Source organism: Microcaecilia unicolor, chromosome 2, assembly GCF_901765095.1.
Source record: "Microcaecilia unicolor chromosome 2, aMicUni1.1, whole genome shotgun sequence".
NCBI classification, from domain to species: domain Eukaryota; kingdom Metazoa; phylum Chordata; class Amphibia; order Gymnophiona; family Siphonopidae; genus Microcaecilia; species Microcaecilia unicolor.
The window spans coordinates 332,775,013-332,802,752 of NC_044032.1; the positions used below are offsets into that span (position 1 = coordinate 332,775,013).

Here is a 27,740-nt window from a genome sequence, read left to right on the forward strand (position 1 = left end):
AACAAAATAAATGCATAATATAAATAATAAACAATTTATTTGCCATACTGGGTCAGACCAGTGATCCATCTAGCCAAGCATCCTACTTCCAGCAGTGACCATTTTAGGTCACAAGTACTTGACAGAATCTGAAGTAGTATATACCCAAAGGGAACAGAGTACACTAACATAATGCTCGAAAGGGGGGAGAAGTGAAAAAAAGAGGAAAAAGGACCCGGGGTCATCAGATATCCATTAGTGGCAAGGCTATTAGTCTCCTACCTTTGGCCAATTCTGAGCATGCAAATGCAGGATAAGTAGCCGCTTATTTTCTTTTCTTTTCTTTTCTGTTCTCTTATTGCAATTTTTTGTAACTTTAGTGAGGCTTTAAGTTTAGTGCCTCAGATGTAGTGACTTTAGGAGCTACTTGTGTGGTTTGAGTTTTGTCTTTATATTTTCTAATATAGGAGTCTAAGAAATAAGATGGGAGAGTTGGAATATATTGCACTAAATGAAAAATTGGATATAATAGGCATTACTGAGACCTGGTGGAAGGAGGATAACCAGTGGGACACTGTCATACCGGGGTACAAAGTATATCGTACTGATAGGGTGGACCAAACTGGTGGAGGGGTAGCATTGTATATTAACGAGAGCCTTGACTCAGATTACAAATTCAGCAGGACACAAATCACACCTTTGAATCATTGTGGGTTGAAATTCCATTTATAAAAGGGAAAAGGACGGTGGTAGGAGTGTACTACTGTCCGCCTGGCCAGGATGAGCAGGTAGACACAGAAATGATAAAAGAAATCAGAAACGCAAACAAAATGGGCAATGTGATAATAATGGGTGACTTCAATTATCCAAATATAGACTGGGTAAATGTAACATTGGGACATGCTAGAGAGGTACAATTCCTTGATGAAATCAAGGACAGCTTTATGGAGCAGCTGGTGCAGGAACTGACGAGAGAGGGAAAAATTCTAGACTTGGTCCTTAGTGGAGCGCATGATCTGGTGAGGGACGTTATGGTACTGGGGCCGCTTGATAACAGTGATCATAATATGATCAGTTTTAATATCAACCTTGAAGTAACTATACACAGGAAGTCAAATACGTTAGCGTTTAACTTTAAAAAGGGAGACTATGATAAAATGAGAAGAACGGTGGAAAAAAAAACTTAGGGGGACAACTGAGAGGGTAAAAACTGTACAACAGGCATGGACGCTGTTCAAAAATACCATCCTGGAGGCCCAGGCCAAACATTCCACTAATTATAAAAGAAAGACGGAACTCCAAAAGACAGCCGGCCTGGTTGAAAAGTGAGGTGAAGGAAGCTATTAGGGCTAAAAGAAATGCCTTCAGAAAATGGAAGAAGGAACCGTCTGAAAATAACAAGAAGCAGCATAAGGAGTGTCAAAGCAAATGCAAGGCGCAGATAAAGAAGGCCAAGAGAGATTACGAAAAAAAGATAGCATTAGAGGCAAAAAAAATAGTAAACATTTTTTTCGGTATATTAAAAGCAGGAAGCTGGCAAAAGAATCGGTTGGGCCGCCGGATGACCGAGGGGTAAAAGGGGCGATCAAGGAAGACAAAGACGTAGTGGAAAGATTGAATGAATTCTTTGCTTCGGTCTTCACCGAGGAAGATTTGGGTGGGATACCGGTGTCGGAAATGATATTTCAAGCGGACGAGTCAGAGAAACTTACTGACTTCACGGTAAACCTGGAGGATGTAATGGGGCAGTTCAGCAAACTGAAGAGTAGCAAATCTCCTGGACCAGATGGTATTCATCCTAGAGTACTGATAGAACTGAAAAATGAGCTTGCGGAGCTACTGCTAGTGATATGCAATTTATCCTTAAAATCGAGCGTGGTACCGGAAGATTGGAGGGTGGCCAATGTAACGCCCATTTTTAAAAAAGGTTCCATGGGAGATCTGGGAAATTATAGACCGGTGAGTCTGACGTCAGTGCCGGGGAAAATGGTAGAGGCTATTATTAAAAACAAAATTACAGAGCACATCCAAGGCCATGGATTACTGAGACCGAGTCAGCACGGCTTTTGTGTGGGGAAATCTTGCCTGACCGATTTACTTCAATTCTTTGAAGGAGTAAACAAACGTGGACAAAGGGGAGCCAGTTGATATTGTATATCTGGATTTTCAAAAGGCGTTTGACAAGGTACCTCATGAAAGGCTACAGAGGAAATTGGAGGGTCATGGGATAGGAGGAAAAATCCTATTGTGGATTAAAAACTGGTTGAAGGATAGGAAACAGAGTAGGGTTAAATGGGCAGTATTCACAATGGAGAAGGGTAGTTAGTGGGGTTCCTCAGGAGTCTGTGCTAGGACCGCTGCTTTTTAATATATTTATAAATGATTTAGAGATAAGAGTAACTAGCGAGGTAATTAAATTTGCTGATGACACAAAGTTATTCAAAGTCATTAACTCGCGACAGGATTGTGAAAAATTACAGAAGGACCTTACGAGACTGGGAGACTGGGCGACTAAATGGCCGATGACGTTTAATGTGAGCAAGTGCATGGTGATGCATGTGGGAAAAAAAGAACCCGAATTATAGCTATGTCATGCAAGGTTCCACATTAGGAGTTACAGACCAAGAAAGGGATATGGGTGTCGTCGTCGATAATACACTGAAACCCTTCTGCTCAGTGTGCTGCTGCAGCTCGGAAAGCGAATAGAATGTTGGGTATTATTAGGAAAGGTGTGGAAAACAGATGTGAGGATGTTATAATGCCGTTATATCGCTCCATGGTGCGACCGCACCTTGAGTATTGTGTTCAATTCTGGTCACTGCATCTCAAGAAAGATATAGTAGAATTGGAAAAGGTGCAGCGAAGGGCGACTAAATTGATAGCGGGGATGGGACAACTTTCCTATGAAGAAAGACTAAGGAGGCTAGGGCTTTTCAGCTTGGAGAAGAGACAGCTGAGGGGAGACATGATAGAGGTATATAAAATAATGAGTGGAGTGGAACAGGTGGATGTGAAGCGTCTGTTCACGCTTTCCAAAAATACTAGGACTAGGGGGCATGCGATGAAACTACAGTGTAGTAAATTTAAAACAAATCGGAGAAAATGTTTCTTCACCCAACGCGTAATTAAACTCTGGAATTCGTTGCCGGAGAACGTGGTGAAGGCGGTTAGCTTGGCAGAGTTTAACAAGGGGTTAGACGGTTTCCTAAAGGACAAGCCCATAAACTGCTACTAAATGGACTTGGGAAAAATCCACAATTCCAGGAATAACATGTATAGAATGTTTGTACGTTTGGGAAGCTTGCCAGGTGCCCTTGGCCTGGATTGGCCGCTGTCGTGGACAGGATGCTGGGCTCGATGGGCCCTTGGTCTTTTCCCAGTGTGGCATTACTTATGTACTTACGTAAATGCATTCATAATAGAAATTTAAATGATGAATAAAGTAGAGGTTTTGGCTCAAGGGTTTGGAATAGCTTTGTGCTATAGGAGACCTAATAGCCTTGCCACTGATGAATATCTGATGCCCCCGGGTCCTTTTTCCTCTTTTTTTTTTTTTTCCCCCCACTTCTCCCCCTTTTTGAGTATTGCTTTTGTTTTTTCCCCTTTCTTTTGTTTGTTAGAATCCAAAAAAATTGCAAGATTCACGCTATTGATCCCAGGGACAAGCAGTGGCCTTCCCCATGTCTATCTCAGGGGTGTAGCCAGACACCCAATTTTGGGTGGGCCTGGGCCCAAGATGGGTGGGCAGAAGAACTCCACCCTGTCCCACAAGTGATTTGGTCTCTCCCTCTCTCACCTGCATGCCATATGGTCTCTCAAATATCTCCCTCCCCTGCATACCTTTTAAATAGCAGATTTTCACTGGCAGCGAGCAACAACTAATACACACTGCTCATGTTGGCCCCACAGCCTTCCCTCTGATACAACTTCCCGTTTCCGCATAGGCAGGAATACATCAGAGGGAAGGCTGTGGGACCAGTGTAAGCAGTATGTATCAGTCGCTGCTCACTGCAGGCGAAGATCTGCTATTTACAAGGTATGCAGGAGGGACCGTTGTTGGGAGTTTTTGGCTGCCCCGGCTTGATGATCCCTGCCAGCCACATCATAGATGTGCTGCTACTGGGTGGGCCTGGGCCCATCCGGGCCCACCCTTGGCTACGCCACTGGTCTATCTTGATAGCAGACCATGGACTTTTCCTCTGGGAACTTGTCCAAAGTTAAACCCAGATACACTAACCACTGTTACCACATCCTCTGTCAACGAGTTCCAGAGCTTCACTATTCGTTGAGTGAAAAAATATTTGCTCCTGTTCATTTTAAAAGTAGTACCATATAACTTTTTTGAGTATCTCCTAGTCTTTGTACTTTTTGAAAGAGTAAAAAATCGATTTATGTTTACTTGTTCTGTACCACTAAGTATTTTGTTGACCTCTATCATTATCCCCCCTCAGCCTTCTCTTCTCCAAGCTGAGCCCTAACCTCTTAAGCTTTTCCTCAGATGAGAGGAGTTACATCCCCTTAATCGTTTTGGTCACTCTTCTTGGAATCTTTTCTAATTCTGCTATATCTTTTTAAAGATATGGTGACTAGAATCGCACACAGTATTCAAGGTGTGGTCGCACCATGGAGCAATACAGAGACAATATTCTTTGTCTTATTTTCTATCCTTTTCCTAATAATTCCTAGCATTCTGTTTGCTTTTTGGCCGCCATTGGGGATTAGGAATTGGTTGATAGCTAGAAAACAAAAGGTAGGGTTAAATGGCCAAGTCTTTTGCTGGAGGAGGGTGAATAGTGGTGTGCCCCAAGGGTCTGTATTGGGACCAGTGCTATTTAACATATTTATTAATGATTTATTTATTTATTGCATTTGTATCCCACATTTTCCCACCTCTTTGCAGGCTCAATGTGGCTTACAATACATCATGAATATGAGTCTAGCTGCTGTGTTCTGGGCTGTCTGAAGCTTCTTGATTATTTGCTCTTTGCAGATGGCGTAGAGTGCATTGCAGTAGTCTAAATTACTTAGCACCATTGATTGTACCAGGTTGCGGAAAACGATTCTTGAGAAGAAAGGTCTTACTCTTTTTAATTTCCACATTGAGTGAAACATCTTCTTGGTTGTGTTTTTCGCGTGACTCTCGAGTGTTAGGTGACTATCGATGGTGACTCCCAGAATTTTTAGGGTGTTTGAGATTGGCAGGTTCAGATTTGGTGTGTTGATGGTAGTGAATTTGTTCGTGTTATGTTGTGAGGTGAGTATTAGGCATTGGGTTTTTTTCTGCATTAAGTTTCAACTGAAATGCATCCGCCCATGAGTGCATGAGACTGGTTGATTTCATTGGAGATTTCCTTTAGATCTTGTTTAAATGGGATGTAGATGGTTACATCGTCTGCGTATATATATGGGTTGAGGTTTTGGTTTGATAATAGTTTGACCAAGGGTATCATCATTAAGTTGAATAGAGTCGGCGAGAGGGGGATCCCTGTGGAACTCCGCATTCAGGTATCCATGTGGCTGAAGTAGTCGAGTTAGATGTCACTTGGTATGATCATTTGGTTAGGAATCCCTTGAACCAGTTGAGAATATTACCTCCAATTCCTAAGTACTCAAGGATGTGTAGTAGTATTCCATGATCAACCATGTCTTTCCGGTTGCAATCATTTGTTTGAATTTGGTCATGAGTGTAACTAGTACTGTTTCGGTACTGTGGTTAGACCTAAATCCTGACTGGGAGTCGTGGAGTATAGAGAATTTGTTTAGATAGTCTGTAAGTTGTATGGTTACCATCCCTTCCGTTAGTTTGATTATTAAGGGAATGGATGCTACTGGTCTGTAGTTGGTTATTTCACTGGGACTTTTCTTTGCGTCTTTGGGTATGGGGGTGAGTAGTATGTTTCCTTTCTCCTTCGGGAAGATTCCATTTTGTAACATGTAATTCAAGTGTTTCGTTATGTCTGTTATAAATTGTTGAGGAGCAGATGTCATAAGGTTGTTTGGACATATGTCTAGTTTGCAGTTAGATTTGGCAAATCTTTTGAGCGTTTGGGAAATGGTTTCCTCTGTTAATGTCTCGAAATTGGTCCATATTCTGTCTGCTGGGTATACGCCAGGGTCCGGGTCTAAACAGTCAAGGAGTTCAGCATAGTCGATGGTACTGACAGGTATCTTGATTTGTCTTATGGTATATTTGTATTTTCTTTGGAGTTGTTTCCAGGCTTTGAGTGTGGGGTCGTCTTTCTTTTTATTCCATGCACGTTCTAACCTTCTAACTTGTGTTTTGAGTGTTTTTCAGTTCCTCATTGAACCAAGGTATTGAATTCTTTCTCTGTGAGGTTCTGGTTTGGATTGGTGCAATATTGTCTAATATGAATCTGCATCTATCGTCCCATTCTTGGAGAAATTGGTTTGTGTCTGTCTTTATTGTCCATCCGTTATAGTAGATCTGTTGCCAGAATATTACTGGATCTATTTTTTCTCTCGTAGTGTAGGTTTTACATTCTTGTTTGTTCTGTAAGTCTTTTGTTCTCCATTGGAGAGTGATGTTTGCTTTATAGTGATCAGTCCATGGTGCGGGTGTCCATTTTGTGTCTATCAGTGTAAGGTTTGAGTCAGGATCGAGTTTGTATGTGACAATGTTTAGTGTGTGTCCTTTGATATGTGTTGGCTGCGTGTTTGTCCTGTGAAGATCCCATAATTGTAGGAAATCTTCGCATTCTTGGGTGCTTGTTGAGTTGAGATCTTCAAGGTGCAAGTTGATATCTCCTATTATGATAAGATTTGAGGTAGAGACGCAAGTTTTCGAGATAAAGTCCATAAAGTGTATTTGGGAATCTTGCCAGTTGCCTGGCGGTCTGTAAAGCAGGACTGCGTTAAGGTGTTCTTGCAAGTTTGGGTGATTAATTCTTACCGAAGCGATTTCAAGTTGTGGTAGAATGGAGTTGGCTGTGGTCGTGATGGTGAATTCGGATTTGTATATTATGGCTATTCCTCCTTCTCTTTTTCCTTTTCTTGTCCAGTGGGTAATTTTGTATCCTGGAGGACATAAATCTAAGATTATGGGGTCTTTAAGGTCATGAATCCAGGTTTCAGTGATGAATAGGAGGTCAAGATTGTCTGTGGTGATTCAGTCTGTTATAATCTCTGTTTTATTTGATCTGGAAATGGGAATGGCAAGTGAGGTGATTAAACTTGCAGACAACACAAAACTATTCAGAGTTGTTAGAACACATGCAGATTGTGAAAAATTACAAGAAGACTGGGTATCCAAATGGCAGATGAAATTTAATGTGAACAAATGCAAATTTATGCACATTGGGAAGAATAATCCCAGTCATAGTTCTTGATGCTAAGATTCACCTTAGGAGTCAGCACCATAAGGTTATTTTTGAGAATATAAATAACTGCAAAGTGAGCATTTTTAAAAGTTACTATTATTTTCAATAAAATGAATTAGACAGCCTCACTGTACTCCTTTACTTCCCACTGTGGAATCGAATTAACCAGTCATGTAACACCTTAGGCCACTAAATACAGTGTAGAGCAAGTCCTCAGTCTGTGCCAGAGCCGGTGGTGGGAGGCGGGGCTGGTGGTTAGGGGGGCAGGGATAGTGCTGGGCAGACTTATACGGTCTGTGCCCTGAAAAAGACAGGTACAAATCAAGGTATACACATGTGAGTTTATCTTGTTGGGCAGACTGGGTGGACCGTGCAGGTCTTTTTCTGCCATCATCTACTATGTTACTATGTTATCCCTTAATTGCAAAGTTTAAGCCTGTACTCAATGACACAACCTTCAAAGATGAGAGAGATGCTTGAAAATCACTTTCTTATTTAGCTGTAGAAGGATGTGGTAGCCGTGTTAGTCCACTTTTTGAGGTAATCAATACAAATAAAACACGGAAAAGAAAATAAGATGATACCTTTTTTATTGGACATAAGTTAATACATTTCTTGATTAGCTTTTGAAGGTTGCCCTTCTTCGTCAGATCAGAAATAAGCAAATGTTGGTAGATGACATTATATATAAGTGAAACATCAAAGCATTTCAGTGACAGACTAACAGGATGGGGGTGGGTAGGTAAGAGACAGGGAGAGTCGGGTGGATGAGGGGCAGGGAGATATGCATGGAGACAGGAGGGTGACACAGCAGTACAATTTTATGGTTTATAATGGGCTAGAAAACCCAGATCTTTGTTAAGTCCTGTCTGGTGGGTGTCAAAATATTTAATCATTCTGACTTCAAAGGTCTTACGTTCCTGTATTGTTTTAAAGTTCCCTTTTAGGATTCTTATCATAAAATCACTGGTACAGTGTTCTGGTTTTACTACTACTACTACTATTTAACATTTCTAAAGCGCTACCAGGGTTGCGTAGCGCTGTACAATTAACAAAGGACAGTCCCTGCTCAAAGGAGCTTACAATCTAAAGGACAAAAAGTGCAGTCAATCAAGATTGAGGCAGTCTAGATTTCCTGGATAGAGGTACAATGGTTAGGTGCTGAAAGCGACATTGAAGAGGTAGGCTTTGAGCAAGGATTTGAAGATGGGTTGTGTTGCCCCACAGAAGTGCCATCCTGGTTGGTAGTAGCATTTTTCATATGGTGTCTGTGTAAATTAAATCTCTTCTTTAGCATCTGACTTGCTTCTCCAGTGTAGCATCCTTCACTGCATTTTTTACACTGAATGATATATACCACATTGGAAAGATTCCTTAATGTTGAATATTTTTCCTTTGTGAATGACCATATTATTTAGCTGTATATACACACAGGTATATTTATTTAGCATGGAAGGCAGTTTTCTAGAGCATTTCAATGTGAAGCAGTGTTTTACCTGTAGAAATAGGCTTTGGTAAAATTGCCCTTTGATATGTGAGTATACTAGTGTGCTTGTAAATTTAGCTAGATTGAGCAGAAGTTGTATACATGTTAGAGAATTGTGTACGCAAATAAATTCAGGCACAGAATTACATAAACGTCTGCATAAATTACTTGAAAAAGCTTTGAAAATGGAAGTATATCCTTTTCATTTTGCAAAAATTTGCCTGTACCCATGCAGTAAAATGTGTACACACTTTACCCCCTTGTGTGTAAATTTAGCCCTATGCTGCTTAGGTGCTACCATTTGAAAATCTCATATATCTGCATAAATCTAATATAAGATCTCCAAACATCCTTCAGAAAGCCGCCCTTTTTATGTATTTACTTTCACAGAATGCACAAACCTATGTGCATATTTTCAGTTACCTAGAAATCCATTTGCTTTATATGCTTAATGTACAAGTGTTAACTGTTGCTGTTTTTTAAACCCATGTCAGTGGCACCTTTGAACATTTACCATCTATATACATTTTTTGTCCTGAAAATTCCCCTTTCTTTTCAGCATATTTGCTAGCAGAATAGATTACTTTTAGAGCTCTAAGTCACTTAACCCTCAGTTGCCCCATGTAAGCCGCATTGAGTCTGCCATGAGTGGGAAAGCGCGGGGTACAAATGTAACAACAACAACAAAAAATGAGCATTCCTAGAATGCTACGTCTACCCTAACATTTCTTCTGCATTGCATATCAGTTCTGCAATGATTCCACAAGGGTTTTGGCCTCAATCTTCATAGGTCCTTATTATGTTGTCCTTCTGTCTGGTATGGGGCAGGGCAATAAGGTGGTAATGTAAGCCTTTTCTGCATGTGAATCCTGTGTAACACACATACAAAAAAATGCTTTTATAAAATTGTGTGGCTGCATATGATAAAATGTAGGTGCATGGAAAAAGGTGCCCCTACCTTTTTTTTTTTTTTAATGATATGCAGAGGCTTCTCAAAAAAAGATATAGTGGCATTAGAAAAGGTATAGAGAAGGGTGACGAAAATGATAAACGGGATGGGACGACTTCCCTATAAGGAAAGGCTAAGGTGGCTAGGAGGCATATTTTCAAAGCACTTAGCCTTCCAAAGTTCCATAGAAACCTATGGAACTTTGGAAGGCTAAGTGCTTTGAAAATATGCCTCTAGGGCTCTGAGGAGATATGATAGAGGTCTATAAAAAATGATGAGTGGAGCGAGTAGAGGTGAATTGCTTGTTTACTCTTTCCAAAAATACTAGGTCTAGAGGGCATGCAATGAAGCTACAAAGTAGTAAATTTAAAACAAATAAAAGAAAATATACCTTCACTCAGCATGTAATTAAATTCTCGAATTCGTTCCCAGAGAATGTGGTAAAAGCAGTTAGCAGGGTTTAAAAAAGGTTTGGATAGCTTCCTAAAAGAAAAGTCCATAAGCCATTATTAAAATGGACTTGTGGAAGATCCACTGCTTATTTCTAGGATAAGCATCATAAAATGTATTGTACTATTTTGGGATTTTGCCAGGTACTTGTAACCTGGATTGGCCACTGCTGGAAACAGGATAATGGGCTTGGTAGACCTTCAGTCTGTCCCAGTATGGCAACACTGTACTTATGTGGCATAGTTTGGGGGGGAGCAGAAGCAGAGTTGCAATATATGCATATATTTATGAAGTATTCAGGTACACACACAAGTCTACGTTCAGTAAATGTTGCCCAAATTAGGCATGGATCTACCATATTCTGTAATGCATGCAAATTCTAGGAGTACCCCTAACTTTCCCATGCCTCTCCCATGGCCACATCCCCTTTTTGAATCCATGCGCAATAATTTGAATGCTTCTCTTCATATATACCGACTAGGCAGACGTGCATAAATTCAAAGTGTTGCCAGTTAGTTCCCAATTATTGGTGCTAATTGGCTTGTTCAATTAAATTGCATGTGCATATTGAGTGTTCACCTTTTTTTAGTGCCATATGTAGAATTTAAGGAATAAAGTACATGCTCTCATTTTCACCAGTTTCAGAACATGTAAATATGCATGAGCTGATTCTGAGAGCCTGTTTTATAAAGACACATAGATGCCTATGTTGACTTTATAAAATAGGCTTAAAATAGGTGACTTTTGGACTTCTTGCAGAAGCATCCTGTTTATAAAATTATCCCTAATATGTGGAAAGCTTATTTTAATCAAAAATGATACATTTCTTAAATCTAGGCCAATCCTGAAAGTAAAAAATAAGACATTTGATTGGAAGTAATTTTTGCTACTACCTTTGTAAACAGGTGACAGTTGGTGATAAAACTAGACGGACCAAACATCATAAGGTTATATCCTGAACACCCATAATCTGAACATTTACCACCAGGCAGTGTTTGTTAGATTGCAGTACAGTAAACCTGGGGTATAAATAAGTCCTTAGCATGATTTACTGATAAGAGTGGCCAACCATATCTGTAATGATTTTATGACACCTAAGTAAAATGAATCTCTGCTAATACATGACACTATTGTGTCCCTAAATTGAAGCTGTTTTTACAGTCATCTGTTTAAATTTTTTGAAGCTTGAAAATTACATTTTGTTCTTTTCCTTTTTTTTTCTTCTAAGGGCGACCAATGGTGATTTCTAGTGGCATGCAGTCAATGAACACCATGAAACGTGTTTATGAAATTGTCAAAGCTGTTAATCAACAGTTCTGTATTCTCCAGTGTACTAGTGCCTACCCTCTTATGCCAGAGGATGTCAATCTCCGTGTAATAAAGGTCAGTGGCTTGGGCTTGCTATGGGATCCACAGAATAGCTGTTTCACTGCCAGAGCTAGTGGGAAGGTGATTGTAGTAGCAGTTCATCTTAGCTGAGAAGGGGGACTCATAGAGGATTAGTTTGTAGAGAGATATATGCTCTTATGGCATATATCTATTTACCATTAACTTTCTCTTTGCTTCATGTTCAATTTCTTATTCATAATAGATTTTCTAAATATTAAACATCCATAGCTATCCCAGTATGTTTAAGATACTGTATTGTAAAATTGGATTCTTACAACAAATTACTTTCTTATGCATTATTCTTTATGTATCCAATACTGTTCGTTGTAAGCCACATTGAACTCAAGCTTGTTTAGGGTAATGTGGGATATAAATGTCATAAATAAATAAAATCTTGCGGCTAAGTATACTCAAACTATGAAAAATAGCAAGTTCATCTGATTTTACAGATTTTTTTTTCGTTCAAATTAGATTTAAATTTTTTTTTTTTTAAAGATCTAAGGGACCTGTTTACTAAGCAGTGTTATACACGCGCTAACATTTTTAACACGCGTTAACCATGTACATGCCTACAATATGTAGGCATGTATAACATGTATAGAATGTTTGTACGTTTGGGAAGCTCGCCAGGTGCCCTTGGCCTAGATTGGCCGCTGTCGTGCACAGGATGCTGGGCTCGATGGACCTTTGGTCTTTTCCCAGTGTGGCATTACTTATGTACTTATGTAATATCCCTATAGGCGCCTACATGGTTAGCGCGCATGCTAAGTGTAGGCACACTAAAAACACTAATGCACCTTAGTAAATAGGGCCCTAATGTTTTTTTTAGAGGAAGGAAAAGACCTCAAATGCTCGGCTTTTTTTCTTAATTTTTACAACAAAAAAAGCCGTGTGAACGTCCTCACAGGTCTAAAAAACGTCCTCATTTATTTTCAAAAAGATGTTTTATATGATTTTAATTATTGCTTTTCTGATCATTCACATTAATTGCTTTTACTTTTAATTCCAAACTGTATTTTTAAATTGAAGCCTTGAGACTTGGAGGACACTTATCCGTTTCAGAGGAAATTCTTCTCTTTCTTTTTCGGTTTGCTCAACAGAGCGCCTCCGTTTCACAGTCTGGTTCTTCGGGAGACAAACCGTCAGCGTCACATTCTTAGTTTCCTGATCGCAAAAAGAACTTATAAGTAAAATCCAGAGGTACATGAACTCTTGTACTTCAACTCATTAGTTTCAATTTTAATATAGATTAACACTTTTACCTGAGAAAATGCCTGCAAGTCTACCCCTGTGGTATTGACAGCTTTGGAAAATGGCTTCCTCCATTTTTAAAAAGTGTTAAAACAAAGTAAAAGCAATTAATGTGAATAATCAGAAAAGAATTAATTAAAATCTTATAACAATCTTTTTGAAAATAAGGTTTTCTTTTTTAGATCTGTGAGGACGTTCACACACCTTTTTTTTGTTGTAAAAAGCTGAGACAACAGGCTGAGCATCTGAGGTCTTTTCCTTCCTCTAAAAAATTAGATCTTAAAAAATTAAAAAATCAAATTTGAACGAAAAATCTGTAAAATCAGATGAACTTGCTATTTTTCATAGAGAACTATAATAGAAAGATCAGTAAGTACCTTTTGATGTTAAAACTGTGTTACTAATTTAGCGTGGGTGGACCTACTAAGATGAGTCACTGCTTTAAAAACTTTTGTGTTACTAGTCAGGATATGTAGAGATGTCTAAGCCTAGCTTGAAGCTAGTATAAAATACCTATGCCAAGGCAGGGCACTCGGTGATTTTGCTACATTCAGAGGATGACCATAACTAGAAACTGTGACAATATAACGATCTAGGAACTAGGGGCATACAGCAGAATGTTTCGTGTTTATTTGAACAACATGGGAAATGATCATTTCAAATGAATGTGCATCCCTGCTGAAAACTAACACTTGTTAGAATTGTTACTCTTTTTTTTTTTCTGTCTCATTTCACATTTGTTTCTTTTAATAGATCTGCTACAAGTTAAAGTACTGTTTTAAAAATTTACAGTACATTCCATATGTGTCATCGTAAACATCAGTGCTTTTAGAACATGAGTAATGCAAGTAATTGTGTATATATAGGCAAGTGTGAACAACATAATAATCAGAGAACATTGAATACCAGTACAGAATGATTAGTAAGTTTGATAGTGTATAGAATATACTATAGTCATCAACTGTGCATCTTTATTTTATTTTTTTTTTAAGGCATACCAGTCTGCTTTTCCTGATATTCCCATTGGATACTCTGGTCATGAAACTGGTATTGCTATTACAATAGCTGCTGTAGCCATGGGTGCAAAGGTTGTGGAGCGTCATGTGACTTTAGATAAAACTTGGAAAGGAAGTGATCACGCAGCTTCTCTGGAGCCATCTGAATTGGCTGAATTAGTGAAATCCATCCGCACCATTGAGAAAGCAATGGGCTCTCCAATCAAACAGCTTCTGCCCTGCGAAACTGCCTGCAGAGACAAGGTATTTATCCATTTAGGTCCTTATTCTATAAAGGTTATGCTCCTAAAATTTAGGAGCATATTCTATGCTCCAAAATAGATTATGCTCCTAATTTAGGAGCAAACATTATATCGGTGATAGCACTGGAAAATTCAGATTCTCTGTCTCCATCTGCTGGTAGGGTAACATAACCCACTGGTATGGACTCAAGGAATGGAAATTAACAAATGCAAATTATTTCACTTGTATGTATGCAAATGCCTGGAGTCTTTAAAAAATGGGAATTTTAGAATGCGTACCACTAAATGAAGAGGTAGACAGAAAAATGTAGAAAATGACAGCAGATAAAAACCATATGGTTTACTCAGTCTGCTATCTGCTAATCTCTACTTAACCCTTCCTCTCTCATGTGACAAGCATAGAGGATCTTCTGCTTTTTCCAGTTCAGGTTCAGCCTTTGTTTCCACTAGGAAGCTGTTCCATGCATCCACCACCCTCTTCTGTAAAGAATTATTTTCTTTATATTACTCCTAAGTCATTTCCCTTTCACCATTTTCTTCTGCCCTCTCACTCCAGAGCTGTTTCTCAGTTTAAAAAGGTCTGTTTATGAGGCTTGGGGGGAAAGAAGATAACCAATGTGATAACTAGGGTACAATTGATATCACGGTGATAGGGTGGATCAAATTGGTGGAGGGGTGGCACTGATGCAGGTGATAGCCGAAACAAAGGCCGTGTCAGGTTATGAATAAAGTATTGCTTCCTTTGGACTCCTGAGTTTGCCTGTTTGTTCCATCTGTGGCCTCATACACTCTTCTTAAGGGCAGGGAGAATCGCTGGACATGGAGGGGAGGGGAGGGCAGGGGAGAGAACAGATCGCTGGAGGAGAGGGGAGGGCAGGGGAGAGAAGAGAATTGCTGGCCATGGATGGATGGAGGGCAGGTGGAGAGAAGAGATCGCTGGACATAGATGGATGGAGGGCAGGGCAGAGAGGAGAATTGCTGGAGATGGATGGAGGGGAGGGCAGGGGGAGAGAGGAGAATTGCTGGACATGGATGGATGGAGGGGAGGGCAGGGGGAATTGCTGGACATGGTTGGATGAATGGGGGTAGGGGAGAGGAAATTTGCTGGATATGGATGGATGGAGAAGAGGGCAGGGGAGAATGGAGAGTTGTTGGACATGGATGGAGGGGAGGGAAGTCAGGAAGGAGATGCACATGGATGGAGGGAAGGGAAGAGGAGAAATGTTGGACAAGGATGGAGGGAAGGAAAGACAAAGGAAGGAGATGCACATGGATGGAGTGAAAGGGAGAGAGGAGAAATGCTGGTCATGGATGGAGGGGAGGGAAGACAGAGGAAGCAGATGCACATGGATAGAGGGGAGGGGAGTGAGGAGAAATGCTGGATATGGATGGAGGGGAAATGACTGAATTTAAGGGCTAGATTGGAACACTGAGGGCAGATATTGAAACTGGAGAAAGGATAGGGACAGGGCTACAGCTGGTAGGACAGGACGCATAAGGGGACAGAAGAATGGTGGTCATGGTGAGAGAAAAGATATCAAAAGGAAAGAAGACACTGATTAAAACGGAAGACACTGGGACCAAAGCTAATAGAAAAACTAAATGCTCAGACAGCAAAGGTAGAAAACATTTTTTATTTAGAATTTATTAATTGGAATATTTCAGCTTTTGGAAATGTGCATCTGTGATATTTTGCATGCAAGTTTCAATTTTTCTAGTATTGCTGCATGCTGAGTCTGACTTCTTGAGGTAACTTTGGGAGTGGAGGAGTGGCCTGGTGGTTAGGGTGGTGGACTTTGGTCCTGGGGAACTGAGGAACTGAGTTCGATTCCCACTTGATATCAATGAAATGCTTTGATGTCCCCATGCATACCCCCACCCTCCCACTCTGTCAGACTGTCAAAGTAATGCTTTGATGTTTCTCTTATATATACTATCTGCTACCACATTTGCTTATTTCCGATCTGACGAAGAAGGGCAACCTTCGAAAGCTAATCAAGAAATGTATTAAGTTATGTCCAATAAAGAAGGTATCTTATTTTCTTTTCCATGTTTTATTTTGTTTGATTTCTATTGATAACATAGAAAACTAGTAAATAAGGCCTGTTTCTGACACAAATGAAACGGGCGCTAGCAAGATTGGTCTTGGAGTGTGTATGTTTGTGAGAGTGTGTGTGGGAGTGACTGTGTGAGAGAGAGCGAGTGAATATGCGAGTGTGTGTGTGTGTGACAGAGAGTGAGTGGGTGTGAGTGTGTCTGTGAGAGAGTATGTGTGTGAGGATGACAGTGTGTTTGTTTGAATGAGTATGTGAGACACAGTGAGTGTGAGAGAGTGTGTTTCACACAGATACACTGTGTGTGAGAGAGTGTGTGTGTGTGAGACAGAGTGTGAGAGAGTATGTGTGCGATACACAGTCTCTCTGGGAGACCGAGTGTATGAGACCGAGAGTGTGTGTCAGTGACTGTGTGACACAGAGTGAATGTGATATAGTGTGAGACATAGTGTGAGAGTGAGAGAGAGGAAGACACTGTGAGAGTGTGTGTGTGACAGAGATACCTGTCCCCTCAGGACCCCCTCCCCATCCCCCCTCTCAGGTGTCAGGACCCCCTCCCCCTCTGCGTTCCCCTCCCCTCCCTTGTGGTCTCAGGACCCCCTGCCTCTCCCCCCCTCTGCGTGGGTGGCAGCACCGTGTGTGAGTGTGTCTGTGAGAGTGAATGTGTGTGTGATTGTTATCTCTCCCCTGCCCCCCATCCACCCAGCTATTCTCCTGTCTCCCCTGCGCCCCCTCCAGCTACCCAGCGATTCTCCTCTTTCCCCTGCCCCCCCCCCCCCCCCCCCCTTTTGCCATCCATCGATTCTCCTCTCCCCTAAAGAGTGAATGTGTAGAAAGAGTGTTGTTGGCAGTCTGGAAAATAGGGCATACAGAAGAGGTCAGTTGTCAAGAAAAGCATCAAGTAACTCCCATTTCTCTGTACACCAGTTTTACGATTTCCACTCGCAAGGGCTATTTAATGCTTGTTCTCCGGCGAAGGTAGAGAATAAGCAGAGAGAGGCAGAGATGCAAGTCCCTGGTGTTGCTTTAAATGTAAAGGGAGGGAGGGAGCGGTTGAACTTCCCTGCACTCATTTTGTCTGACACTGCAACAGAGAGGAAGGGGGTTCAGTGCACTGAGATCCTCAGCCATGCTCTGGCGAGACGGGGGGGGGGGGGGGGGGGGGGGGGGGGGAGCAGGCCGGGCAACAGAGTCAGCAGGAGAGCTGCAGATTGGAGCTTGCTGGCTATGTTTGAGTGAGTCCAATTTCCACTCAGGTCAGTTTAATGCTAGTTCTCTGGCTGAGGGAGAGAATAAACAGAGAGAGGCAGAGTTGTAAGCCCCTGGTGTTGTTTTAAATGTAAGGGGAGGGAAGGAAGAAGTAAGGGGGAGGAAGCGGTTGAGTTTCTCTGCACTCACTTCGTCCGGCAACGCAACAGAGAGGAAGGGTGTTCTGTGCTTTGAGATCCTCAACCATGCCCTGACGATACAGCAGGGGGAGGGGAGGAACTCGGGCAGCAGAGTCAGCAGGAGAGGAGCAGTTCGGAGCCGATGTTGTTTTTGTTGGTCCGGTACTGCAGCTTCGGGCAGAGATGGGAGCGGCGCGGCAGGTCTGTTGGGTGGGTTTGTGGGCGGGACTGGAGGGAAAGTTGCTGGGCAGAGGGAGAGGGGGGAGTGGCGGCGACTTGGGAGAGGGGGTGTAGGGGGGACTGTCGTCTCTGGAGGCGCTCCTAGGGGGGGGGGGGGTTGTTGATGTGGCAGGAAGAGGGGCTTGTGTGATGCTGCGAGGGGGGTATTTGGTGTAGGGGGTTGTGTGATGGGGTGAAGAGGGGGTAGGGGCTTTGGTTCAGGGTGTTTCGTTTGGGGGGGCAGTGAGGGTTGCTTTGTAGGCTGGGGGAGGAATAGGGAAACACGCTCCACGTGTTTCCCTACTCCTTACTCCTGCCCCTTTAGTGTGGATGTGGTTGTGATTCGTGAAACCGGATATCTACACCACCATGCAAAACGGAAGTGAGGCTTCATTAGAACGTTGATGGTGCCTTTTATATATATAGATGAGTGAAAACCAGAAGCTCCTAATAAAGGAAGGGATTACAGAGAGCTGATGAGCTTGTTAATGGATGAGAATCAATTTCATGATCACTATAATTATTAGCTTGGTTTATAATTGGTAGCTTTATAAAACACATCAAAACTAATTGTTCAGCTTTATAGCTTTATTTCCAAACCAATAGAAGTTGGAAAGAATTATGCAAAAGAGGTCAAGAATATCTGTCTGCCCATCTATTTGTCAGAGGGCAAAACCACTCTGAAAATTAACAAAATGGGATCAAATTTGACATATTGGGAGAAAAGGTGAAAATACAAAGGGGCCCTTTTTACAGAGCTGTGCTAAAATGTGGCCTGTGCTGTTTTAGCATGTGGATTTCTCACGTGCTGAGGCCACTTAGCGCGGCTGTAAAATGGCCACGCGGTAATTTCCCAATTGGCTTAATGCCATTACTGTGTGAGACCTTACTGCCACCTATTTTGTAGGTATTAAGGGCTCACGTGCTAAGTCCGCGCTAATTAGCAGCACACGGTGATTTACCTGTGCTAACTGATCAGTGCAGGGCACGCCTACTCTTCTCAATACATGCCCCTACACTAAAAAATATTTTATATTTTTTAGCGCGGGATTGCTTTGTGCCCATCCCAGAACTACTGTGGAAATCCTGAGCATGTTTCACTGTAGTGCCTTTAGCAGTCAGTAAGTGTGTATTAGTGTTTACAGCTGCTTAGTAAAAGGGCTCCAGAGTTTGAAAATGGACCAAATTGGACTGGTGGTTCAGTGAAATAAGACCCTCAAAGAAATGGTCCAGTGCATTTCTATAGGTGAGCAGTCCCAGCTTTGCATATTAGAAACTTAGAAGTAGTAAGGGAATTTTCCTTTCAAACTATCTTCTCCCCCCCCCCCCCCCCCAAACTACCGTTAACTATCCTAGTCATCTAGAGCAACTTCTCAATTTGCCCACCAACACTATTCCCACCTACAAATGTTGTGCACTTCTTTAAGTTAAAAGCACACAGACAATATAGCTACACACAACACATGCATGAAGGGGTTGCAAAGAATTCTATAGGCCGTGTTCTACATGCTTTTCCTGCTTGTGTAAACGGGAATAGTTTTTAATGAAACTTTCAATTACTGCAGATTTTGTTGATTTCCTTTTGTGTTGTAATATAGTGATCTGAAAAGTATTAATACCCTATGTAATACAGTGTAGTTCCGTCCAGTAATTGTTATGAATAGTAAGCAATCTGTTTGACAATCTTGGCTAAGTAACACAGGCAGAATTAAAATGTGATTGAGGTAAGCTAAATTACATTGGTTTTCTTAACAAACACCCTATATTTTCTACAGCTGGGCAAGTCAGTGGTAGCGAAAGTGAAGATCCCTGCCGGCTCTGTGCTAACCCTCGACATGCTGGCGGTAAAGGTGGCAGACCCCCATGGCTTCCCCCCTGAAGAAATCTTTGACTTACAGGGCAAGAAAATCAAGAAAGATATTGAAGAGGATGAAACTATCACAGAGGACTCAATAGACAACTACAGCACAAAAACAAAATGTTAATGGAATAGATGTATGAACACAGGGGTCTTCTGTTGAAATCTTTAATGTTTTCTCCAGTAATGATTTATGGAGAGTACTGAGATGTTGGATGTATAATGCAGATACTGAGGTTCTATTGTAATGCTCAAAGCCAAAGGCTGAGGGCACTGTTTCCTAAATAAAGAGATCATAGAGTCCCCATGAACAAGTTAACTGCTGCTGTCTCAGACTACCACATCTCTTCTTGTAGATTAGAATTAATGTAAGGCAGCAGTCGAATGGAAAAGTGATATTTGCAGATTGCTTTGAGCAAGTGATGCTAATCAGTTTTGTACAAAGCATGTATTGCCAGAAAATTAACAGATTTCTTTTCTTTTATTGCTAATACTTCGGAAAATCTTAGCATGATCTGATTTTGACTATCTTTGAAATCCTCTGCAGGTGTTACAAATGCTTTCCATTACGTTCTATCCCACTATTCCAGGACAAGTGGGTAGTTATGTCCATCGACCAGCAGGTGGAGATAGAAAATCCAGAACTGGGCACTACTACCTAGCCACGTGCTAGCCGCCGCGTTCCTCAGTATCTTCTATCTCCAGCAGGTGGATGGACATACTTTGTTCCTCTCTGTGTTCCAGTTGGTTTCTCCTGGTCCAGTTGGTGACTGGTTCCCAGTTGAGTCACACCTGAGGAAATTTAGACATACCTGGTGGTGCTGGGTCCCTGTCTTGCTCCCGCCTGGAGGCTTTCTTCCCTTTATTTCCCTCCTGAGCCTCTTTGTGGCAGTGTCTGTGCAGCAACCAACAACAAAAAAAAAAGAGAGCGAGCCACGTTTCTTCTGGCCGTATCAGAACGGGCTCCAGTCCGGCGGTGTCAGTTCTGGCTGTGGAGGTGAGGAGGTTGGAGAGTTTGGGGGGTGCACACCCTGTTTCAGGATCCAGATGGTGAGTTGGAGATCTGTTAGCAGGCCGTGGTAATGGTCGTGCGGTTCCTGCGGCGCGCCTTTTTTTCTATTAAACACTAGCGCCAAAAGTAAAAAAAAAAAATAAGAGGGAGCAAGTTAGTGGGCTTGCAGTGTGCTCTTGCGAGTCGGGCCTCTGACCAGGTGTTTTTTGGCGCTGCGGCATGTTGGTCCCCGCTGAGGTGGTGAAGTGCTGCTCCTTCTGTGCAGGTAGACACTCCTCGGGCCATGTCCCCGAGTGGAGGAGGAGATCCTGGTGGTCTTTCTCTGGGGATAACGGGCCTGGATCAGCGCTCTGGGTCCCTAGGGGATCTCTTGGCGACTCCTCTCTGACGGAGGCGGGAACTTCGGCCATTTTGTCCTCCGTGGTCAGGGAACGTGCTCTGCCGGTGGGAGAGAAAGGGGCAGTCTCAGGGCCGCCGAGAGACTGGGCCATGGCCCGGGGAAAGGCCGCCCCCACCTCCTCTCAAGGTTCTGCCCCCGCTGCTCCCCCTCCACCTTCCCGAGGTCACCACCGCCGCTCCCCCCCCCCCCTCCGTCTGCCATCGGCTGGGCTTACCTGATCAGGGTATGCCTTTTTCCCCGGAATTTGTCTTGTTAATGCACCAGGCATTTTTATTGAAGCAGGGGGGCGCTGCTCTGCCTACGGGGGTCCCGGGGGGTGCAGAGTCGGACTCAGCCCCTACTCCTCCCAAGAGATTTCGGCCTGTCCTGTTGGACGACCCTTTGGAGAGTTGTTCACCCGTTTCTCCGGGGTCAGACGTGGAGTCCGCTTCATCGGGGGCCCTTCGGTCCTGGAGCCTTTAGAGGAGGGGGAGCTTCCCTCGGGAGACGGGGATGACCCTCGGGTGCTCCGGATTTTTCAAAAAGATGAATTGGGTGCGTTGATTTCGGAGTCCTTATCGACTCTCTCCATATCTGAACCTGGGGGGGGGATTCTTCAGGTTCCCAGCAGTCTGGTCCCATGCGGGGGCTTAGGGGTCCCTCTAAGGCATTCCCGATGCATCCAGATATTCAGGATTTAATCTCTGCAGAGTGGGATACCCCTGAGGCGGGTCTGCGAGTGGGGAGAGCCATGGCCCGTCTCTACTCTTTGGTTCCGGAGGAAAGGGAGAAATTGGGCTTTCCTAAGGTGGACTCTTTGGTGACAGCGATCACCAAGAAGACAACCTTGCCTGTGGAAGGCAGGGTGGCCTTAAAGGACCTTCAGGATAGGAAATTGGAGCAGGCCCTGAAACAGGCCTTTGAGGTGGCTGCTTTGGGCTTGCAGGCTGCGATTTGCAGTTCCTTTGTGGCCAATGCCTGTCTGCAATGGCATCAAAGGTTGGGAGCCAGGAGTGTCTCGCGGGCAGCTAGGATGGAGGCAGGTCTCGCTTATCTAGCAGACGCCGTGTACGACATGCTTAGGGCTTTGACCAAGGGTATGTCGGCAGTCTCCGCAAGGCGACAGGTGTGGCTCTGGGCGTGATCTGCAGATGCGGCGTCCAAAGCCCGGTTGGTCAAGCTGCCCTTTCGGGGGAAGTTACTGTTTGGCGAGGACTTGAGTAATCTGGTGAAAGAGCTCGGAGAGTCTAGACCGCAGCAGCTGCATGAGGATCGGCCTAGGTCATCTGGTCGGCAGTCCGGGTTCTCTCATCCTCGGTTTCAGGACAGTAAGAAATACAGACCAGGTTTCCCGGCCTTTGGGTAATGTCCTAAGGTTCAGCCCCGTCGGTCCTTTCGAGGGGACAGGAAGGGGACCGGCAAGACAGGTCCTCCTGCCCGACAGTTGCAATGATGGTGCATTGGTCCACGCGTTCAGTCCGATAGGGGACCTCTTCCAGGACGCGTGGTCCTCCATCACCTCAGATCACTGGGTGCTGGACATCCTGCACGACAGTTACCGGTTAGAATTCTGCCGCCCGGTCACTCCTCTCTTCTTACAGTCTCCGTGTCGAGGTTCTGTCCAAGAGGCACAAGTCAAGCCCACTGTTCAGGCGTTACTGTCTCTTCAGGCCATTGGGCCCGTGCCCCTCGACGAGCGCAGACGGGAGGTACTCCATCTATTTCATGGTCCCCAAGAAGGGAGGCACGGTCAGGCCCATTCTGGACCTCAAGAGTGTCAACAAGTGCCTGCGGGTTACACACTTTCGAATGCAAACCCTCAGGTCCGTCATTGCCTCCGTGCGGGAGGGCAAGTTTCTCACCTCTCTCGATCTGAAAGAAGCGTACCTTCATATTCCAATTTGGGGCCTCCATCAGCAGTTCCTTCGTTTCGCGGTACTGGGTCAGCACTTCCAGTTTCAGGCGCTCCCATTTGGCCTTGCTACGGCCCCACGGACCTTCTCCAAAGTGATGGTAATGGTGGCAGCCTTCCTCCGGAAGCAGGGTGTTCGAGTGCACCCTTACCTAGATGACTGGCTAATTCAGCGTCCTCCCTTTGAGCCTCTTCGTCAGGTTTCCCTGAAGATCTTACTCTGAAGGCGGTATTTTTGGTGGCTTTCGCTTCGGCCCGTCATGTTTCTGAGCTCCAGGCGCTCTCTTGCAGGGACCTCTTTCTCTGTTTTTCGGAGAGGGGGTGTCTCTACGAACAGTGCCATCTTTTGTGCCCAAGGTGGTCTCGGAATTTCATCTTACTCAGTTGGTAGAGCTGCCTTCCTTTCGTTAGCAGGACGTGGGGAGCCGGTATGCGTCCTTGCGGCTTCTGGATGTTCGAAGAGTTTTTATCTGGTATCTGGAGGCGACTAATAAGTTTTGTCACTTGGATAGATTGTTTTGTTTGGTAAACCGAAGTTGGGCCTAATGGCCTCCAAAGCGTCCATTGCCCGCTGGTTGAAGGAGGCGGTGTCGTCCACCTACATCCTGGCAGGGAAGGCTTCGCCTTTGGGTTAGAAGGCCCACTCGACTAGGCGTGTGGCGACGTTGTGGGCAGAGACATCTTTGTCTTCTTTGGTAGACATTTGCAGGGTGGCGACATGGTCATCGTTGCATTCTTTCAGCAAGAATTATAGGGTGGATGTTGCTGTACGGTCAGATGTGTTCTTTGGGGCAGCGGTCTTAAGAGCAGCAGGGCCGATGTCCCACCCTCACAGGGATTGCTTTTGATCATCCCACGTGTCCTGGATTAGTGGGATAGAAAGTAATGGAAGGAGAAATTAGGTCTTACCTGATGATTTTCTTTCCATTAGTTCTTCACACTATTCCAGGAGCCCTCCCGGTGTTTTCGGCCTATTTAGCTTCTGACTGCCTTTTCACTGTTCTGGATCCTGTCATTGGTTTTTGGGTTTTTTTTGCCTTGTTTGTTTGTTTGTTGGTTGCTGTTCATGCATTTAGGTTGGTTTTCTGCTGGCTTATGTACAGTACTGAGGAACTAGGCGGTTAGCACGTGGCTAGGTAGTGCTCAGTTCTGGATTTTCTATCTCCACCTGCTGTTCAATGGACATAACTACCCACTTGTCCTGGAATAGTGTGAAGAACTAATGGAAAGAAAATTATCAGGTAAGAACTAATTTCTCCTTTTTGTGCATCAGGTTTGATATACTATTAGTTGTATGTGAGCTTACTTTCTAGCATTCTTGAAGGGGAATCAAACACTGTATAATCCATTTAATATTACCAGAGATTATTTGATATCTTATCATAGAGAGTTGTTTACTGTCATTGTGGTTCCTTCTGATGTCAAGATAGTAAAAGCCATCTTGCTTATGAGAGAGATGTTGCTTTAATTTATAACCCACTTTTCCATGCATTCTGCCCACCTACCCTCCGTTCAAAGGTGGTTTAGCACTATTTTAAACTTACGCTTGCACCCCTTGAACCAGGAAAAATTCTGGAAAACTGAGTTATAAATGTTAATTTTCATATTCTTTGAGAGGACTGTTTACCTATTCATACCTCTAGAGAAACAAATTGTTTAAAAATTAAAAAAATATATATATTGTTTTACAGCTTGTTTTTAGAATTTTAGAGGGGAGGGGGTGTCAATTTTATGCAATGGAAGCACTCCTAAATCCAGGCTAATGACAAGTTCTTGATTCAATTTTATGGTTATAGGTATTGGGGGCTAGCACTGCATGCATGGTGGGATCCTTAGCCTCACTTTTCCACTGGGTATGGAAACAAGTTTCCAAGGCAGCAACCCATAGCTTCATGGTGTCCATGCAGACTTGTAACTAAGCCCCCCTGTTCAGCTAGCCCCTTCTTATGATGCCTTCCATAGTAGGCCTTGAACTTGCCCTCAGTTTGCAGGCACTCAAAGTCTCAATGATGGGGCTGGGGTTCTCTTCTTCCCCATGGTTTGTTCCCTTCAAGCTGGCACTTGCTTATCCAGGATTTGTTTTGTGTGTGACCTCTATTAACCACAGGTCTAAGCATTGATTTGGCAATGGCACACTCCAGTCTATATAGCATCACCTTCTGCTGATAGTCTCCGGGTGTCCAGGACAGTCAATTACATTTCTCATATAGGTGGGACAATAGACATTGCTCTGCTCAGCCTTTGCAAAGGCACAGGCAGATTCCTGCTTAACTTCCTCCTCTTTCATTTGCTTTGGGACCTACTGCCCAAAAGGGGTGTGGGACTTGCTGCCTACAGTTTCCATAGCATCTCACATCTCCCAATATGAAAGTATTATCTAGTATTTGGGATGCAGATTCAAGAGGGGACACATCTCTTGCCAACACCCTTTCAAATAAATGCCCTTGGTATCCCTCACATTGGTGCACTGCAGGCATCCAGGGCTGGTGCGCAGTCTTGGCATTCATAAGACACACTGTGGCATCTTCTGCAGCCACACATTAAAAATAATAAAAAAAATCTCTCTAGTAGTACTCAAAATGTATTATCAAAAAATGAAGAAAAACTTTCCACAGAATTCAAGAAAGCAATCATACTCTTCAATCTATGTTACATAAGTACATAAGTATTGCCACACTGGGACAAACCAAAGGTCCATCAAGCCCAGCATCCTGTTTCCAACAATGGCTAATCCAGGTCACAAATACCTGGCAAGATCCCAAAAAAGTACAAAACATTTTATACTGCTTATCCCAGAAATAGTGGATTTTCCCCAAGTCCAATTTAATAATGGTCTATAGACTTTTCCTTTAGGAAGCCGTCCAAACCTTTTTAAAACTCTGCTAAGCTAACCGCCTTTACCACTTTCTCTGGCAACAAATTCCAGAGTTTTAAGTACACGTTGAGTGAAGAAAAATTTTCTCCGATTCGTTTTAAATGTACTACTTTGTAGCTTCATCGCATGGATTTTTAAAGTTCCTGACATAGATTTGCAGTGATATTATTTGCACTGCTGAACACAGTCCAATGGGACCTGTTTTGCCATTGCCTATGGCTTCCTCAGGGTCTTGTGTATAAACAGGGATTCAATCTAAAATTAAAAAAAAATAACATAAAATCACTACAAAAATACTTGACTAAATCACCAAACCAAAAAATGTGAACTTTAGACACTTACTTTGAGCGGAGACCGCATGTCGCTGCTGACGTTAGACACCAAAATTGGCACTTTAAAAAACCTATGCTGCATATGAAACGTAAAAAAGTTTATTATAGCATATATCAAACCTGTATATTAACCATACTTCCCATATACAAAACTATCACAAAGGTGGCCTAGTGGTTAGGGTGGTGGACTTTGGTCCTGAGGAACAGAGTTTGATTCCCACTTCAGGCACAGGCAGCTCCTTGTGACTCTGGGCAAGTCACTTAACCCTCCATTGCCCCATGTAAGCCGCATTGAGCCTGCTATGAGTGGGAAAGTGCGGGGTACAAATGTAACAACAAAAAAATAAAATAAAATGTACTATACAGCCTATTACTATTAAACTCTATGGTGCTGCTGCCCTCTAGTGTTCAAATCGGGAAAACTGACAGCAATGAAAAACAAAAAGTCATTTTCAAAGAAATACCGTCAAGTATATTTCCTGGTTTAGACCTGCAGGTTGTAATGTGTTTTATCTGTAAGTCTTCTTTGCCTCACTTCTCTGTTAATGATTCCCTCCACGTTAGTGTGCAGATTTCCAATCAATAGCAAAACATCTCAAATCCTTGAATTAATGTAACAGTTCCATGCAATGATCTATGAGGTGAGCGTTGCTCCTGCACTTTTTCATGTTTAACTTATGTTCAAGTAGCCGAACTTTCAGACAGTGGTTGATCATCCAAACATAACATTTTTGGCACAGATGATGTAGACAACAAGCTCGCTTTTACAAGTAGTGAAATGCTGTAAACTATATACTTTTACTATTACGAAGATTTTTAAATTTTTTGATCTGCAGCGTCATATCATATATACAGCATTGCTTACATTTAAAGTGACCATTTACTATATTTTTCACAATACAAGTAGTCTTAACCTCAACTGGACATATATTTCTTTCAAGTTCTTTTCACGTGCAAATGCCACCCTTAAATCAACTTCAGCAAACATCGGAGGGAGGTTCGCTACCTCTGAACCTCTTGAAGTGAACTTAAGGACAGGTTTGTATATCTGTATCTTCCACTTTGTTTACTCTAGGTTCTAACAAAAAATCTCTATTATAAAATCTAGCTCTTTTGTAAGAAGATTTCAGAACGTTTTTTTGGATATCCTCTTTGTTGTAATTTATTCATGAACACTGTTAAAATCTGGTAGTGCTGAATGGTTTCCTTTGATTCTAAGAAATTGTGACAAGGGTAGAGTGTACTTAATGCATTTAAGGGTGAGAACTTTCATATGATAGGAATGTATTCCTATCAGTGGGCTTGCTTAATACTTTTAATTGTGAATTCAGACTTATCTTGTGTGATCTCTAGATCTAAGAAATGTATTTTATCAATAGCTATTTTTACTGAAAAGCTAAGATTGTCATCACGTGGTGATCCTTTTGGAAAACATTGCCAATTCATCATTAGTGCACTTCCAAAGGACAAAAATGTCATTGATGTAACATAGCCATTTTACAATATTTTCAGAAAGAGGTGAACAGTACACCCAACTGTCCTCAAATTTAGATTTATATAGATTAACTACTAATGGGGCAAATGTTGCTCCCATCACTATTCCCCTAATTTG

General features: G+C 42.8%; 1 protein-coding gene across 1 annotated transcript in view; it reads left to right on the forward strand.

The window, feature by feature from the left end:
* Positions 1-19,937, forward strand: part of LOC115463653 (sialic acid synthase-like) — an 89,603-nt gene extending 69,666 nt beyond the window's left edge. Inside the window, 3 exon segments of the mRNA XM_030194360.1 lie at positions 11,430-11,584; positions 13,834-14,100; positions 19,536-19,937. Coding sequence (XP_030050220.1) covers positions 11,430-11,584; positions 13,834-14,100; positions 19,536-19,745 — 632 coding nt within the window. The 3' untranslated portion in view covers positions 19,746-19,937.
* Positions 19,938-27,740: the final 7,803 nt, after the last annotated feature.